The sequence below is a fragment of the Abrus precatorius genome, unplaced genomic scaffold (genome assembly GCF_003935025.1).
Source record: "Abrus precatorius isolate BTA unplaced genomic scaffold, Abrus_2018 Scaffold10, whole genome shotgun sequence".
NCBI classification, from domain to species: Eukaryota; Viridiplantae; Streptophyta; class Magnoliopsida; order Fabales; family Fabaceae; genus Abrus; species Abrus precatorius.
This window is the reverse complement of record NW_020874292.1, coordinates 33,118,550-33,135,826: the sequence shown is the minus strand read 5'-3', so window position 1 is coordinate 33,135,826 and position 17,277 is coordinate 33,118,550. Positions and strand designations below refer to the sequence as shown.

The 17,277-nt window shown below is 31.6% G+C and overlaps 3 protein-coding genes across 4 annotated transcripts; 1 reads left to right on the top strand and 2 right to left on the bottom strand.

Moving 5' to 3' along the window:
* Positions 1–471: 471 nt before the first annotated feature.
* Positions 472–2,452, bottom strand: LOC113852699 (glutaredoxin-C4). The gene is made up of 4 exons (XM_027483043.1): positions 2,255–2,452; positions 1,360–1,433; positions 890–988; positions 472–780 (listed from the first exon to the last, which is right to left on the bottom strand). Exons 1-4 carry the CDS (start codon positions 2,410–2,412, stop codon positions 704–706), a joined length of 408 nt encoding a protein of 135 aa, XP_027338844.1. The 5' UTR covers positions 2,413–2,452; the 3' UTR covers positions 472–703.
* A 2,768-nt stretch (positions 2,453–5,220) lies between these two features.
* On the bottom strand, positions 5,221–6,235 carry LOC113852829 (transmembrane protein 230-like). Its single transcript, XM_027483204.1, has 2 exons — positions 5,792–6,235; positions 5,221–5,581 (listed from the first exon to the last, which is right to left on the bottom strand). Exons 1-2 carry the CDS (start codon positions 5,979–5,981, stop codon positions 5,460–5,462), a joined length of 312 nt encoding a protein of 103 aa, XP_027339005.1. The 5' UTR covers positions 5,982–6,235; the 3' UTR covers positions 5,221–5,459.
* A 5,426-nt stretch (positions 6,236–11,661) lies between these two features.
* LOC113852786 (putative disease resistance protein At1g50180) lies at positions 11,662–15,780 on the top strand. Of its 2 annotated transcripts, XM_027483157.1 has the most exons (3): positions 11,705–11,943; positions 12,033–13,169; positions 13,897–15,691. In XM_027483157.1, the coding sequence occupies exons 2-3, from the start codon at positions 12,113–12,115 to the stop codon at positions 15,621–15,623; spliced, it is 2,784 nt and encodes a 927-aa protein (XP_027338958.1). In that variant the 5' UTR covers positions 11,705–11,943; positions 12,033–12,112; the 3' UTR covers positions 15,624–15,691. The 2 variants fall into 2 exon arrangements, with proteins under 2 accessions (XP_027338957.1, XP_027338958.1); XM_027483156.1 differs by having other exon boundaries at positions 11,662–13,169; positions 13,897–15,780.
* The last annotated feature ends 1,497 nt before the right edge of the window (positions 15,781–17,277 follow it).

Here is a 17,277-nt window from a genome sequence, read left to right as displayed (position 1 = left end):
TCATTCCTATTCACTATGGCGCAGAGTTTTGAAAAATATACAACTTCCGATCAGTTTCAACACAATGATTGAGAATTATAATGTTGGGAGTGTATTACACTGAAATCACCAGGAAGGAATAGAGGAAGCAAGAAGCAGTGACATACCAAAGTTCAAAACAAAAACAAACTAACCAGCAGTGGTAATACAAATCTCCTTTAGTGAATACTTATTTTAGTCCCTTCAATTATAAGCTTCCATAATTTTAGTCTCCAATTTTTTTTTTAAAAAAATCACTTTAATCATTGATTTGACAAAACGTTATTTATTTTAATCCTTTTTTATATATACATAAACTGAAGTAAGAAAAGACTAAAATGAGTGAATTTTTCGTTTCCAAGGTTCCAATGCACAACCATCTACTTGGTTCAATTTATTATGTCACATGAAAAAGTAGAGGAAAGCAATAGAATGAGAAGTAAAATAGCTATTGCTCTGAAAATGGGATACCTATCCAAACAGGTTCAGTACAAAAGAAGCTGGAAATTGGGAGTAAGGGTGTGATAATTGAAAAACTATCCATCACATTATACATTAAATAAACCCTTAGTTGTGTCAAAATGTAGTGTCGTCACTTATCATGCTTTTATAAGTAAAGATTCCATATTGTCACAGAGTACAATCAGGGATTTGCAATAGAGTTTTCCCTAATTAACAACCTGATTCAGAGATCTTCATGATCCGTTGTCTCAATTCCTAGAAGTTTAGCCAGACGTCCCCTCTCATAAGCTTCAACGGTTTCTGGATATAAGATAAAATAAACAAAGAGTCATTGAGAACATTTCTAGGAGAATCATATTTTGATTGAACATGGTATGATCATTTTTTTCATTGCTAAGAAAACACTTACCATCTGAGCCTCCAAGGTGTTTTCCATTAATGAAAACTTGTGGCACAGTACGCCTCCCAACAATATTAACCAAGATATCCTGAATCTTTGAACCATCATCTGCAAGAAAGTAGTCTTACTATCTCAGTAACAGCAATGAGCTTCAAAATAAATTACACAGCATTTTTAACATTCTACCAAAAGACACTTCCAATTTAAACCCTTTCTTCCGTTTACTTTCCCTCTCTACACCAAGCGGCTCCTGAAGAAGAAAACTATCTTATTTACTTCTAATATTGCATTAAGTTTTAGTTTTAACCTTACAAAGCTTTCAGTCCAAGAACTGGGATGTTAATCTAGCCGTGCTTTTTATAAATGCAATTATGAATCTTTCATTTGATTTTCATCAGAACTAGAACCAACTCAAGGCTTTAGCAAAACCATTAATAGAAATCAAAAAGACAAAAGCCAAGCTGAAGTTTTCAGTATACCTCTCTCATCAAGCTCAACGACATGCGCAACTTGGTTCAACTCTTTGAAAACAGCCTTTGCTCTTTTACAGTACCTAAACACCACAATGAAATCAGAAAAAAAACAGGTTGATGAATACCCCAGACTTCATTTAATAGGCATTTTCTTTTTCTGTGGTGCAGTAAACAATTTTTGAGTATAGTTAAGAACCAACTCAATAGTCAAGGTGTGAGAGTGAGTGTGGGACACATTTCCAACACCGATACCTCCCCAATATTCACACAACTCGTGTTGAGCATTTCTCACTAAGTGTTCAATTATAGAATTACCTTTTGCTGGCTCAGACATTTGAGAAAAGAACTCCATAGATGTGGATAGACAATTCAAGAACACTAGTATTATAGAAAACATAAAAATATTGATTATCGTTTAGATCCTGGGTTATGTTGCTTATATTTAACTTCATTTGAGTTTCTCTTTCTCTCTCTGGAATGCGTGAGTGTATTTGTAGTGTTCGGGTGTCATTACAAGGCAGAAGGCACTGATCAGTGATCACATAATTATCAGGTAATGAGCAAGTACAAACATAAAATCAGATTATATGCGATCCAAATATCAGATCAATAAAGTCCTATTCAAAACATAAGCACCCATCAGAGGATAATCAATTACATAAAAAAAAGAGAACAAAACAATACCACGAACCAATGAAATGCAGAAAAAGAACATGACCAATCAGAATTCAGATAATGTGCCGGACAGCACCTTATGTTTCACGGCACACAATCAGATCTTGAAATGCTAATAGTAGACAAATCCATAACTATACTATAGAAAACGGAATAAAAGCAATTAGATCAATGGAATTAGAGAATGAAAGGAACAGAGAGAGAGAGAGAGAGAGAGTTTACGAACGGGCAATAAGTCTTGGAAAAGATGACGACGCTGTGAGAAGAGATGGTTTCGTCAACGAATTGACCAACGGATGAAGCTTGAAGAGAATGAAGAGAGGTCGTTGCTAAAGCTATAAGAAGCAGTGCAGTTATGGTGACTCTTGCAGATGCAGCAGCCATGGTTGAAGCCGCAGAGTAAGAGAGAGAAAGACAAGACCTCCTTTCTGTTGTTTTGTTTTGAGAATACGAGGAAGCCTCACCGTTGATTACAAACTTAGCACCCGCTGTGTCTGTGCATCGGACGATGCACGCCGAAGCAACTTGTAAACGGGCTCCTCTGTCTGGTTGGATTCGGTTCCTACTGACTTGCTTTTTTTTTTTTTTTAGCTGGTAAAATATATATATATATAAAATCAATAATAGCAGTAGGATAAAATTTCTGTTAATTTAATAATACTACTAGGATAAAATCAATGCAATTTTAGCTTTTGCGGAAAAAAAAATGCAATTTTTGTGAAAAAATAGAACATTGAAAATAATAAAAAATCCCATATGCTTTTTCTAGTAGAATAAATTTAGTAATATTCATAGATGTTATTTTTTTTAATAATACCTATTTAGCATAAGCAATATTTAAATAAAAATATTATAAAAATAAAAAAAAATTATAAGAAAATGATTGTCAAATAATAAAATAGAATTCTTAGTAAAATATTTGTAATTTTTCAATAAAATTATCATGCGTCATTCTCTCTTATTTCTTCATTTTAAAAATTTATATCAAGTAAACTTTTATGTACTAAATAAATAATTAAATACTTTTTGTAACAAAAATTCTTATTTTTATTAAATAAAATTTAAATAATTAATATAATATAAAATGTTAGATAATTTATAGAATTTAAATAAATAACTAAATTCAGTATAAATATTTAATATTATTAAAATAATATTCAGAATTATAAAACACTATCATGTGTCAACCAATAAGAGTGTTACCCACTGTAGATAACACTCTTTGCACTGCTGATATGTCATAGCCATTTTGATGTGTTAACTATTCATTAAGTATTGCTCATTCAATTAGTTATATTTAATTGACAAGTGTGAGTAATACATTGAATATCACTCCTATCATAAACAAGACTTAATTTAAAAAAAGATAATATTATCATTTATTTTAAATATATATATATATATATATATAAGCAATATATTTTCTCACATTAATATAAATCTAAAAAATTTTATACTTGATTTTAGTCTTTCATATTTAATTTACATTTACAATTAATAAAACTATAAATTATAACTCGTTAAATATATAATTTATAATGTGAAAATATCCTTTTCATATATATATATATATATATATAAAACCTTTTCTTGATAAATATATTTTACCTTCACAATGCTATCACCTTTTCTTATATCACTTCTTGCCTTGCATGAGGAATAACATCTAAGCATAGGTATGCATTTAGTGAGATCAGTCATATGGTGGAAAATATAAGAACGAACAGATGTGGGTAAAGGTTAAGTAAAAGGTGAAAACTTAAGTGCCGTTGCTGCTGTCTATCACTAAAATTTAAGTTTTGCCTTAATAATCAATCCACAATAACATTAAATGTAAATATTTTATTAAGATAAAAATTTAATTTTAATTAATAAACAATACTACTAATTTCTATATGACAACACCTAAGCTTTGTCCTAAGTGAAACTAACTTTATTAAGTAGACGAGAGGATATTATTAAGTACAATGTTGATCTTCCCCGTTTGTGTTGTTCTGAGACACTTCCCAACAAAACAACGAAACATATCACAGGAGTAGGTGTTTAGGAGTCAATAGTTCAATACCACATTCGATTGCTTTCTACAAACTTCATTAATTGTCTGCCAAGCTTTTCTAAATTACTTGTCCAGCACACAAAATCAAAACATAATCGCATAAATATGATACATCCACTAAGGCAAGTATGAATTCAATTGCAGTGTTGTCATCATCACCCATTCTAGAGATCAAATAAGCCGCAATTGTAATGCTAAAATCCCGAGATTTTGTTCCAAGGGGAACGGCTATGATAAAATTGTCACATATTTCCTGAAGTTCCTTAAGAATTTCACTACTAGATATTTCAAATCACAAATTTAACCCTCAAAGACTTATGATTTCCTTAATAGTACACCCTAGCTCAGAAAATTTAATATGGCTACTACTGTATATACTTTCTATAGGGAATTACTAGTCTTAACCATCTGTTTCATTGTTAGTTCTTTTGATAGCAATCTTCCCCTTGCACATATAACAACCATGATGGTTTTAAAACCTCAAACAAGTACCCCACAGTTCAAACATCACCTGAATGACAATGACCTTCTAAATCATATACAAAGGAATTGTCCAATATGGAGAATTCATAAAAGCAAAAGATTGTGTCTGTTCCATTCTGAACACGTAAACCACTATGCAATCGCACAAAATTCAGGTTTAGTATAGCTGTCACAGATCTTATTAACTAATCTTCACATGGAATATGAAGACAACAAATGATGTTCAACTCATTTGACAAATTGAAACGCATTCGAATGCCTAAAATCGATCCTCGCTACTTGCAAGCATACCTCCCACAAAAGTAATTAAATCAAATCTTCTCCCACCTTCTCAACTAGTTCCAAACACACACAACCTTGCTTAAATTGGATTAAAAAACAATCAGAAATCAAGAGTCAAGAATCATAGATTGGTAAGTGATAATGAAACATATGCATTGGCACGCACAGGACCAATGATCGGACTTTCTTCTTTCGAAATGGAAAAGATGTCATGCCACCCCATGTAAAAAACCAAAAATAGAGGAAAAAGAGCAGGCAATGGTATGAAAATTCTGTAGCTCACTCTTCCAGACCCGTTGTTGTGGTAACTAAACAGCAATGAAATGCAACAAATATCAAGTTAGTAAAAATCAAAAAAGAAAAAAGCCCTCAAATTGTGGTTCAATTATTCATTCCTGTCTTATAATCATACAGAAACTCAATCTCAACAGATAATTGACACTATAGAACAAAATCTCAACAGTATATATCATACATACAGAGTAATTACAAATTACAATCTAAATACTCATAATCTCTCAGACAAAAAACAAAGTAGAGTACAACAAGGGAAGATCTGTACACGAGGATGCTATGTAAACTTAAATTATAAGAAATAGGTGGCTAGTAGCTACACGGGAGGTATGTTAGAGAAAGAGAAGCCTTTGTATCCCTTGTAAGCATAATAAGCAATCCGCGTGTAGTAGAAACCCGGTATGAACAAGATTACTCCCAGTATTGCAAAGAAGATCCCTATCAACCATTCAAACATAATAATAATAATAAATCAACAAAAGGGGTGAAAAAAAAAACCAATAATTTAAGTTTTTAGAATCCCTCATGCGGCCAAAAATTCTCAAACTTTATCAGTAATCTTCAATTTTTTTCAGCTACCCATTTACAATAACCAGTCTCCAATCAGAAAATTAAAAATTTTATATAAAAAAAAATGGTTGTTGTTACCGTGTGCAGTGTCGCCGCCGACATGATTGTAGGCCATGAGGGAACCGATGATGATGCCGAGGAAGCCGCAAACGAGGAGGGAAACGGCGAGGGCGATCTCTTTGATGGGGGGTTTGTTGTTGACGGTGTACGAGGTTTCTACCATGAAATCCTCGTCGGAAATGGAGAACGCGTGATCCACGTATGCCATTGTTAAAATCTGTGTGTTTGGGTGATCGAAAGAAAGGGTTGAATTAGGTGGGGGAAGGTTGAATTCAGCTTTCGCTTGGTGTTTAAGACTCGATTGAGTTGGGTTTTGAAATGGGGATTGGTCAGTTTGACTATTTGATTTGATCAACCACTTATAAAGGTCATTTGCTACGGCATTCAATCTAACTTCGCTCAAAACAAGCAAACCAGACCAAAAGATTCTAGGACATCTGATGTTTTTATTTTATTTTATTATTCTTTTCAACCCACCTGTCTGCTATAAATCTTATCCTTATATGAAGTAAATACTCAATTTATATTTTTTTATTTAACCCAATCTAATTCTTAAAAAAAGGGAATTATCATATATTTTTAAATTATTAATTTTAAGCATTTTACTCTTTTTATTTATTAAATTTAAATATTAAAATACATCATCTTTATACCTTTTTAACAATCAAAAAAATTATTTATTCTTTTCATATATCAAAATGTCACAAAAAATTTTTTAAGAGCTAAATTTAGATATTCACTTGTTAATACTTAATTCTGGGACACAAAAGGAAAAATATATTTATATAATAAATGTTTATATTTTTTTATAAATTAGTGAGAGATATAAAAAAGAGAGAGAAAGAGATAATATAATGGATAAAATAAAATAAAATAAAAAGAAGTTTTTGGGTGCAAGACGTAAGATTTCTGATGAGTGATAATTAAGATTCAATCTTAAAATTTTTAGTTAAGCTAAAATAACTTAAAATCAGTTGATTGGTGCACTCAAAAATAATTAAATTTATTATTTTACTTTATTTCTGAAGATATTAATTGAAAAATTAAAAATATAATAACAATATTTTTATTTTTAATTTCTCTATTAGCATTTTCAGAGTATAAATTAGTATTTGCCTATCTTCTAGTAAGAAAGTTCAATTTAAGGGTGGAAATTCTTTATAATTGCTTTGAACTGATCGGAATCCTACACATCTAAATTTTAAGATTTTATATTGTATTTTTAATAAGTTGTGTGATTTTTTTCTTAGCATCAAGTACATTATATTTTATTTTTTAAAATTATTGTTTCTTAAAATTAATTATAAATTTTCATTTTTATTTTTAAAATAATTTTTTATTAAATTTTTTATCTGTCCTAAAATATGTAATTTTATCCTTATTTAACATCAATAATATTTTTACCTTTTTAATATATTTTTTAAGTTTTATTTAAAAGTATTAATAAGGCATATAAAATATTATTCGGCCATATTAAAATATATTTTGCAAGTGGGCTTGGATTCCTTTTTGGTGACTAATGAATTTCACTCGATCAACTTTCATACTTGTAGCACCCAATAAGACTTGATCAGAAGAAATATAGTTGAATTATTTTAAAACAATTTGTATTCAACATCTTCCCAACATTTTCTTTTTAAATAAACTTATAAAATCAATCAAAGAAAGCATATACCAATAATTTATTTTAAAAAAATCTACGCATATTTAGTCATACCCTAAAACAAATTTTAGTTTTATGAATCTTGTAGCATAGAGATATCTTAGTTTTTACTGAGTCATAGATTACATTTCAACTAATTTTAACCAAAGTCATCATTCTCTTGGCTATTAATAGTAGAGTTAGACTTTGGACCTCTGAAGGAGTAACAACCCAAACATTTCATACAGAGGGAGAAATAAAAGGCTTACTTGGCTAGAAAATTATCAAGCCCGTTAGCCTCACAAAACAGATGGATCATCTGCATTTCATGGATAACCAAAACCCAAGTTATTAGGCCCTCTGTACATGAGTGTTTGCATCAATTCAATTTTCTTATTTCTAGAGATGCGCTGTTTCTTATAATGGTTGTGCACGTTAAATTTGCTGCTGAACAGAAGATAACTTTCAAAAGTTACATTGCTATTTACAGGAGTAGTTTTTATCTAGTTCGAGAAGGTGTTACATCTAGTGGCTTCTTTTATGTATATATGGGAGTAGTAGCAGGATTGGAATATGATGCAAGAAAAATAATTATTTTGATTCTCCTACTTAATTATTATTCTCTTGAACATTTTGAAAAGTTGTTCTTGTACTTTGTTATTTTTAGTGTAGTAAAATTATCAAGAAGTGACTATTGTACCCCCAAAAGTGCTATCTTTGAGACATTTTGTATTAAGTTATTTGTAGTGGCTAAGTATTTTTAAACTCACGTATGAGCTAAAATTGATATGTTCATTTTGTATTTATTTTATTTTTTATGCAATTGTAGTTAATTAATAATTTCTTTTTATGTTGCTATTATTACATTTTTGTGTGTTTCTGCTGATCTTTCTAACAATTATGTGCATATAACATGGCGTCATGCAGGATTCCAAAGGTTATATCATGCTGAAGGATTATTGAAACCGTTGCTTCGAAATTGGTTAACACTGTGGTCTGTATTTGTTATCTGTTCTATATCTGAATGCAAAAGGCCATTTGAGTTCTTAACTTTTACGATTCTTTCGTTCTTACCAATATCTAATTTAAAGGACAGTTTTATAATGAAAGAATTTAATTTGTGCATCTGAAAAGTCCATGACAGCCGGTAAAAGGCAAGTAGTTATTTGTTTCTTAAATGGCTGTTAAAATAAAGATAGCAAATACTATAAACCATAAAACAGAACCATAAAGAAGAGTAGAAAGACAAGAACAGAGTTATTTTCGTTTTGCTGTATAACAATTCTGTTATGCTATCATGCATTTATATTTAAGTATAAAATATATCAGAAAAATATCCTATTATAATACTCAACATGCCGCAGCAAAAAGGTCATGCACCCACTAACATTAGGAGTGCAAATATACCCAAAATATAAGCAAATTAAAACCACCAATCATGACATTATTTACTGACACAAGCAAACATACTGTAATAAGTGAACATAATTAAAACAGTAAATAAGAAAAAAAAAATTTTACAACCCATTAAATTTAACAAGGGCAAACACCTGAAAGCATGCAGTTACCATATGGGATGGAACTAGGATTGTTCAGCAGGCACGGAGTGATGAGCGAGCTATAATGGAGATAAGTTTTATTTTTATGCGAATCCAAATAAACAACTCACCCCTCTCTTATCTTTTTTCTATGTAGACAAAAGAAATCATCTAGAGACAATTCTGTTCCAATTCGGTAACAACTCACTCGAATATGACGAAAAAGTTAGAAATTTAAATAGGTCATGCAACAAACATAAAAAATAATCAGACTTATTTCACAATATAACTGTTGTATCCCCTAGTAGAGCATGCTCCAAGCCAGTCTCTTCACAAAAATTACAAAGAAAATTCTACACCCAGATATTTACTTTTAACTTTTAATCTGCTCAAGTTTCTCTAAGTCATGCTGTCAGATATTTGTTTCAAGTCTATGATATATGAAATTGAATTACATTGTAAAATTTAACAAGTTGGACTAAAAAATTGTTTTAATTGCAAAGGTAAGCTGGCAGTATGAACCTATGATTATATGAATAAGGATATTGTTACATAGTTGCGAAAACTATAATATACTAGAAACTGTAGTATGTGAAAATTGTGGATTTAATTGTTGGCGATAAAGTTGGAATGTGTCACTCTTGTTACTGAAGCTTATGTAATGGAATGTTGGCAATGCAGTGAACAGTCCACATTGATAGTTAAGATCAATCATTGGGATTACATTTTTGGGCATCTTACACCTCTTATGAGATTTTTTGTTTTTTGTTGAATCAAACTGTATTTGTCATTATGTTACTATTAATTAAAAATGAAAACTCGGATCTAGATTGTCTCCAATTTTGGTGAGAACTGGCCATTCATTTCTATTTTTGTTTAAGCGAAAATATATTTGTTTAAGCAAAAATACAAAAAATAACAAAATTGTTCTAAGCAAAAATAGTTTACGCAAATTTTTTTGACTTATGTGAATTTTTGCAGATTCGTTTAAACAAATTATTTTGACTTAAGCGAATTTTGTATATTCTCTCTCAATCTTCTCTTTTCCTTTTCTTCTTGCCTAACACTCCGTATTTAACCCCTATGTTCAACCTTCTTTCGTCTCTATATTCAACCTCTTTTATTCTTTTATATCCAACTCTTCTCTTTCTCTCTCAACTTAATCTTTCTTCCACTTAATGTCTAACTCCTTTCTTTCTCTTCTCACTCTTACTCTACCACGTACTTATCTCTTTTTTTTTTTTTTTTATACCTAACTCTCTACCCTCCTCTCCCTCTGCCATCATTTTTATACTATTGGCTCTTCATATCTCCATCCTTCTTTAGTCTTCTATTTTTCTTACACCTAGTTTCTATCTCTTTGAATGTACAAAATTCGTTTAAGCTAATCTGCAAAAATTTGCTTAAACCAACAAAATTTGTTTAAGCTATTTTTGCATATAATTTTGTATCGTTTTCTACATTTTCACTTAAACGAAAATAGAAGTAAATGTCTAATTTCTGACGGACCTGAAGATAATCTAAATCCATGAAAAGCCATAGGAGCTTTAGTAATTTGACGATTAAGGGTCTAGTAGCCTACGTCTAAATTAAGAAAAATGAACGTCAAGTTTTATAAAAAAGGGAAACATATTATTTTCATCAGGGCATGGTTTATGATTATCGTGGTTGTACTTCAAGTTCGTGTCACATAAGAATTAATGTCATGAGTGACGGTCCAAAGTTCTCTACTTTTCAAATTAGCTTACAAGATGTGAATCCACCTCCAGTATAGATGACTCACCACTGATTTGAACTCATGGGCATTATCTATCTATCTATATATATATATATATATATATATATATATTAGCGGCTTGTAATCTCTTATCTTAATTAAAAGGAAATAAATATATAAATGTTAAAATGTAAAAACATGCCAATCACTTGGGACTAAACTGGAAAGAATATGTAAATTTTCTCATTTCAAGTTTTCAACATGGCTGATTCAACTTTATATATTGTTTGTGAGTTTCAGTTCTTAAGTAAAAGTATTTTCAAGAATCATCTTAAATGGGAGTATTTTTAAATGTTAGTTCTCTTCTTATTTTTTAATATAATCTTAATTTAGATTTATATTTAAAATTTTATGATTTAAAAAAAAAATATCTCTTTAATTTAATCTTTATTTAATATAATAAGCTTTTTATTACTGATATCTTATTCCAGCTTTCTATTTAATAATTGTTGATTTCAAGAAAAGAAAAAGGATCCAATGATAGCTTTTCTATATCAATGTGTCAGCTCCACTGCATAATCTATGAAAAAAAAATCCCATTGTTAATCATACGATAAATTTGCCAATTTATTTTGTTGGAACATAATTTACATATTTATTTCAACTTCATGATTTCAAATGAAATTTGAAGATCTATATAAATTAAATACACACGCCAGATAAAGTTTATTATCTTCTTTTTATATTTCAATTACGTATGGATGATTGATGAACAACAGCCACGTTCACATGAAACTGCCTTCCTCAATTTTTCTTTCTATCATAATTTTATAATGTATCAAAGTGTCTCACGGCTCCATATATTTTCAATGAATCATTCCCTACCCCTTGCTATCTCACTCTTTTGCTTTTCTTTATTAGTTGTTGACGTAATAAATGACAAATTGCTACACTGAAGTCCTGCAAATTGTCGGTCTTACTTTTCAATAACATCTAAAAATCAAATAAAGGGTCGTTTTGATTTTTGACTTAGAACACCAATACACTGTTTTTCCAACTCTCTCATACTGACTTGAGTTAATTGCATTTCAACTTATTTCGAGGAAGTTGCAAGGAAATCGTATATCATCTTTGGGACCTTGCTTTTTGAAAAACAAACTAACTTTTTATTCTAAATTACACAGCCTAGTGGCTCAAAAATGATTGCAAGTGTTGGATCCTAATTGGCATGACCATTGCAACTCTCTAAGCAAATGGATAGGTTGCTATTGCTGTAAGTTAATGCCAAAGTCAACCCATGCTTCTTCTTTCTTATTCTCTTCCAATTGTTAATCCGATGGCAGTGTTTATGTTTTTGAATAGAATCTCGGTTTAAGAGCAAATGGGTTGTGATTAATTAGCAAAACCATTTGTTCGGTGGAAAGAAAGATCAACCTTGTAAGATGGCTCAGCCTGTGGTGACCTTCATAGTGCAAAGTATTGGTGATTTGCTCATTCAAGAAGGACTGTTCTTATATGGGGTGGAAGACAAAGTGTTGCAGCTGAGAACTGAATTGAGGAGGATGCAGTCTTACTTGCAAGATGCAGATAGAAGGCAAGAAGAAAATGAAAGCCTCAGGAATTGGATTTCAGAAATCAGAGAGGCTGCTTATGATTCTGATGATGTTATTGAGGCACATGCCCTCAGAGGAGCCTCAAGAAGAAATATGATGGATGGTGTATTGAACCTCATCAAAAGGTATGCTTTGATCATCCACAGGCTCATAGAAATCCACCAAGTGGGATCTCAGGTTGATGATATCATAGCTAGGATTTCTAGCCTCACAGTTTGTCTGCAAACTTATGGTATAAAACCTGAGATAGGAGAAGCCCCAAATTCTGTGCATGGGCGGCAAAGAGCATTGAGGAGGTCTTACTCTCATATTATTGAAGAGGACATAATTGGTGTGGAAGATGATGTCAAGATTTTGCAGTCATGTTTGCTCAACCCCAACAAAGGCTATAGAGTAGTAGCCATTTGTGGAATGGGGGGTTTAGGGAAAACAACATTGGCTAAAAAGGTATATCATAGTACTAATGTGAGGCACCATTTTGAGGGCTTGGCTTGGGCTTACATATCACAACATTGCCAAGCAAGGGATGTGTGGGAAGGGATTTTGTTTAAGCTGATCTCTCCTTCCAAAGAGCTAAGAGAGGAACTAGTCAACATGAGAGATGAGGAGATTGCAAGCATGCTTTACCAAGTTCAAGTGGAGAAGAGTTGCTTAGTAGTCCTTGATGATATTTGGAGTGCAGATACTTGGAACAAACTGAGTCCTGCATTCCCACATGGGAGATCCCTATCAGTAATGGGTAGCAAAATATTGCTCACTACTAGAAATATTGATGTTGCATTACAAATGGATCCCAGTTGTTATCTTCATACACCAAGATGTTTGAATGAAGATGACAGCTGGGAATTGTTCCAAAAGAAAGCATTTACAAAAGTTGATGATCCAGGTATTTAGATTTACATTATCCTCTTCCTAGAATGAACTCTTATTATTATTATTATTATTCACAATGCAGTAGTTTAGCACGTTGATTAACTTGCTAATTTCAATCTTCTAATTACTTTAAAAGACAGAAATAGTTGTCAAACCTTGTTTAATTCTTCTGTTCATAGAAGTTTCCAAACAAGAGAGACAAAAAATGAGTTAGATGTTTCTATTCTTGTGCTCATTACTCTTAAGAAAGAAATAGTTGTCAAGCCCTGCTTATGACCTCTAGAAATTTTCTGGGTGTTAAACAAAGAGGGAAATCATAACTTAGAAGTTCATATATGACAAAATTTTATCATAACTGAACTTTAGATTTTAGAATCTGGCTTACTTTCCCTAATATAACTGCAGAATTTCAATTATTTACTACTTGTGCCTTGGCTTTTATGTGGTGTTCATTTTCCACACACAGGATGGATTGTTTCCTTCTTTTAAGTCTATTCATTTTGCTGAAACCTCAATCATATCATATACTTATGTGGATTTAACTTATAAACAAACATACATGACTACAGTACTTCTTCATTGAAATTCTTCGTCATCTTTTACTGAATTTGTACCAAAGAATTAAATATAGGATTTACACATGGGAATGAACAACACCCTCTTACGAATTATGTTGAAGAGATTTTACAATTCTTCCAAGTTGGCATTTCTGGTAACCACATGCTGTTTGCTTTGCACAGACTTCAGAACAAGCACAGAGATGGAGAAGCTAGGGAGGGAAATGGTTGGAAGATGTGGAGGTTTACCATTGGCCATCATTGTGCTTGGAGGACTGTTAGCTTCAAAGCCTACATTCTATGAATGGGACACAGTGCGTCAGAACATCAATGCATATTTGAGGAGAGCAAAAGGCCAAGAACAACGCTTAGGAGTGTCTGAGGTGCTAGCTTTGAGCTATTATGAATTGCCATACCAATTGAAGCCATGCTTCTTGCACTTAGCCCATTTCCCAGAAAATCTAGAGATACCAACAAAGAAATTAATAAGAATATGGGTGGCTGAGGGTATTATATCATTGGTTCAGGATGAAGGGGAAGGCGAGGAAGCTCTTGAGGATGTGGCACAACGGTACTTGACTGAGCTAGTGGAGAGGTGTATGATTCAAGTGGTAGAAAAGAGCTCAACCGGAAGAATAAGAACTTGCCAAATGCACAACCTCATGAGGGACCTGTGTGTTTCTAAGGCATATCAGGAGAACTTTCTTGAGGTGTTTAATTCATGGAATGTAGTTGAAACTAGAGGGGCATCAAGAGCAATGCCAACAGGGAAAGTTCGTAGGCTTGCCTTATATCTTGATCAAGATGTTGATAGGTTCTTCCCTTCACACTTGAAAAGCCACCGCCATCTAAGGTCTCTACTTTGCTACCATGAAAAAACAGCTAGGCTAAGTGAATGGGGGTTGATGAAGCCAGTTTTCAACAAATGTAGGTTACTTAGAGTCTTGAACTTGGAGGGAATACAGGGTCAGAGAGGGAAGTTACCAAAAGAAATTGGCTACTTGATTCACCTAAGGTTTCTCAGTCTTCGAAATACAAAAGTTGATGAGTTGCCCCCATCAATAGGCAATTTGAAGTGCTTGCAGACCCTGGATCTTCTCACTGGGAATTCAACTGTTCAAATACCAAATGTGATAGGGAACATGCACAAATTAAGACATTTGTATCTACCAGAGTCTTGTGGTGATAGCACTGAAAGATGGAAACTTGACAGCCTGAAAAACTTGCAGACCTTGGTTAACTTCCCTTCTGAGAAGTGTGGGGTAAGAGACCTCATGAAATTAACCAATTTAAGAAAATTGGTGATAGATGATCCTAAATTTGGAGATATCTTCAGGTCTCCTAATGTGACATTCAGCCACCTAGCATCATTGTTTTTTGTTTGCTCTGAGGATATATCAACTGTCCATGTTGTAGTAGGATGTCCCAATCTTTACAAACTGCACATAGAGGGGCCTATAAAGAATTTTCCTGAACACCACCAAATTTCTTCCAAGCTAGCCAAGCTAAAGTTGCAAGGTTCTGAACTTCTTGTAGATCCAATGCCAACATTAGAGAAGCTACCCAATTTAAGGTTGCTTGAGTTAGAACTTGATTCATTCATGGGAAAGCAACTAGTTTGTTCTAGCAAAGGTTTCCCTCAGCTTAAGTCTCTTCTTATCTATGACTTGCCCAATCTTGAAGAATGGAAGTTGGATAAAGGAGCCATGCCTAGTCTTAGCAAACTTGAGATTTCAAATTGCACTAAGCTTGACAAGGTTCCAGATGGACTCAGGTTTATCACCACTCTTCAGGATTTTGAGATCAGATCAATGTTTGCAGCATTCAGAACAAGACTTGAAAAAGGAGGAGAGGATCATTACAAAGTCCAACATGTGCCATCCATGGTGTTTTCTTATTGTGACTATTAGATTACATGCTCCTTGCTAAATGAAATTTCACATTACAATTATATATATATATTTTTTTCATGTTTCTGTTTATGTAAGGTGCTATGAGTCCGAGATAGTGTCTGAATTAATTAGTTCGTCCATATACAATAATTTTCTTCTAAACTAAGAGGAATTCAATAACGTAGAATTGTAAGAACAAATAAAAGGTACATAATGTGCTGATATTTCAAGAGAATATGATGTCTTTTTTGAATAGATCTAAAAGTTTTCTGAGCCAGGGTATCAGATTAGTTTGAAAAAACCATAGTTATAAAATTATGATCCTATATTATGTGAGTTATATCTAAGAGACTCAAACTTAAATTCTTCGTATCCACTCCAATTATAACAAATTTAAAATTAAAAACTACAACAAAAGAAAGAAGCAAAAGAAGTTAAACAACAGGTCTACCACCCAAGGATGGGAGCCTACACCTCATTAAAAAACACCGTACAGTACCAAAACTTTTGCTCGTCTATTTACATAGTTGTAAGAGTTTGGCTGGAATTTTATCCAAGTCCAAAAAGACTTATATCAGTAAAGTTAATTTAATATTAAATTATTAATTAGTAGTAATTTTTTAAATAAATATAATTTTATCATATTGACTCAAGTGCAGGTTATGATTTTGATAAATCTTTCAGTATATATTGTTTACTTGATTTTAATATACTAATGCTGGAATCTACTTGATTTTATAAATTGAATTCATTTAAAGGGTGTTTGAATCGAAGTAATTTATGTTTGATTTTTTAAAAGTAACTTTATAGTAAAATTTAACAATTTTTTTAATTCTATGCAAAAATTACAATTATTATGTTAAATAGGACTTGAATTTAAAAATAAAATCAATTATGATATAAAATTATTAAAAATATTAGCATGATTTTCAAATCACATTTCCATCTTCATACATTATTTTAGAATCTTTTCTTGCTTGTCAAAACATACTCTTAATCTTTTAATAACATTTTTCCCACATCATTAATTTGCTTAGGTGCCACATTTACTTTTATTCACTATCTATGTTTGGTCAAATAATTTAATAGATAATAATATTAATTATAAACTCATCTTTTAAAAGTGGTAGAAAAGATAATTTTAGAATATTTTTGTCTCTCCTCTACACAACCCATGGGCGATTAGATCCAAGTACAAAGGGGTAACCTAGACTCACCCAACAATAACTTACTTGCATCCAAATTCATTAAATAATTGAACCACACGCTGACCAAGCGTGCCCTGTTCACCACCCTATTAGAGTAGCCATTGACTTAAGCATCAAGGATTTTGTAAGTATTAGAGGGGAAAATTATCCATGCTTATGGGTATTGGGAGCATGGACAGATATACATTAAGATAAATATATCTAAGACTATCCTCTAAATAAAATTAAGTAATTATCCTTATTTATTTAACAAAAAGTGTGATGTGTTTGAAATAAATATCATATTATGAATATTATTGTGGTAGGTAAAATTACTCTTTTTATCTTTTAATTTTAAAGTAAAATTTACTTTTATTTTTTAATTTATTTTTTTATTTTAATTTTTTAACTTTTAAAAAAATTTTAAATAGGTCTTTTTTTTTTGTTAAAGACTAATTTTATTTAAAAAATTTGTCATTTTTTAT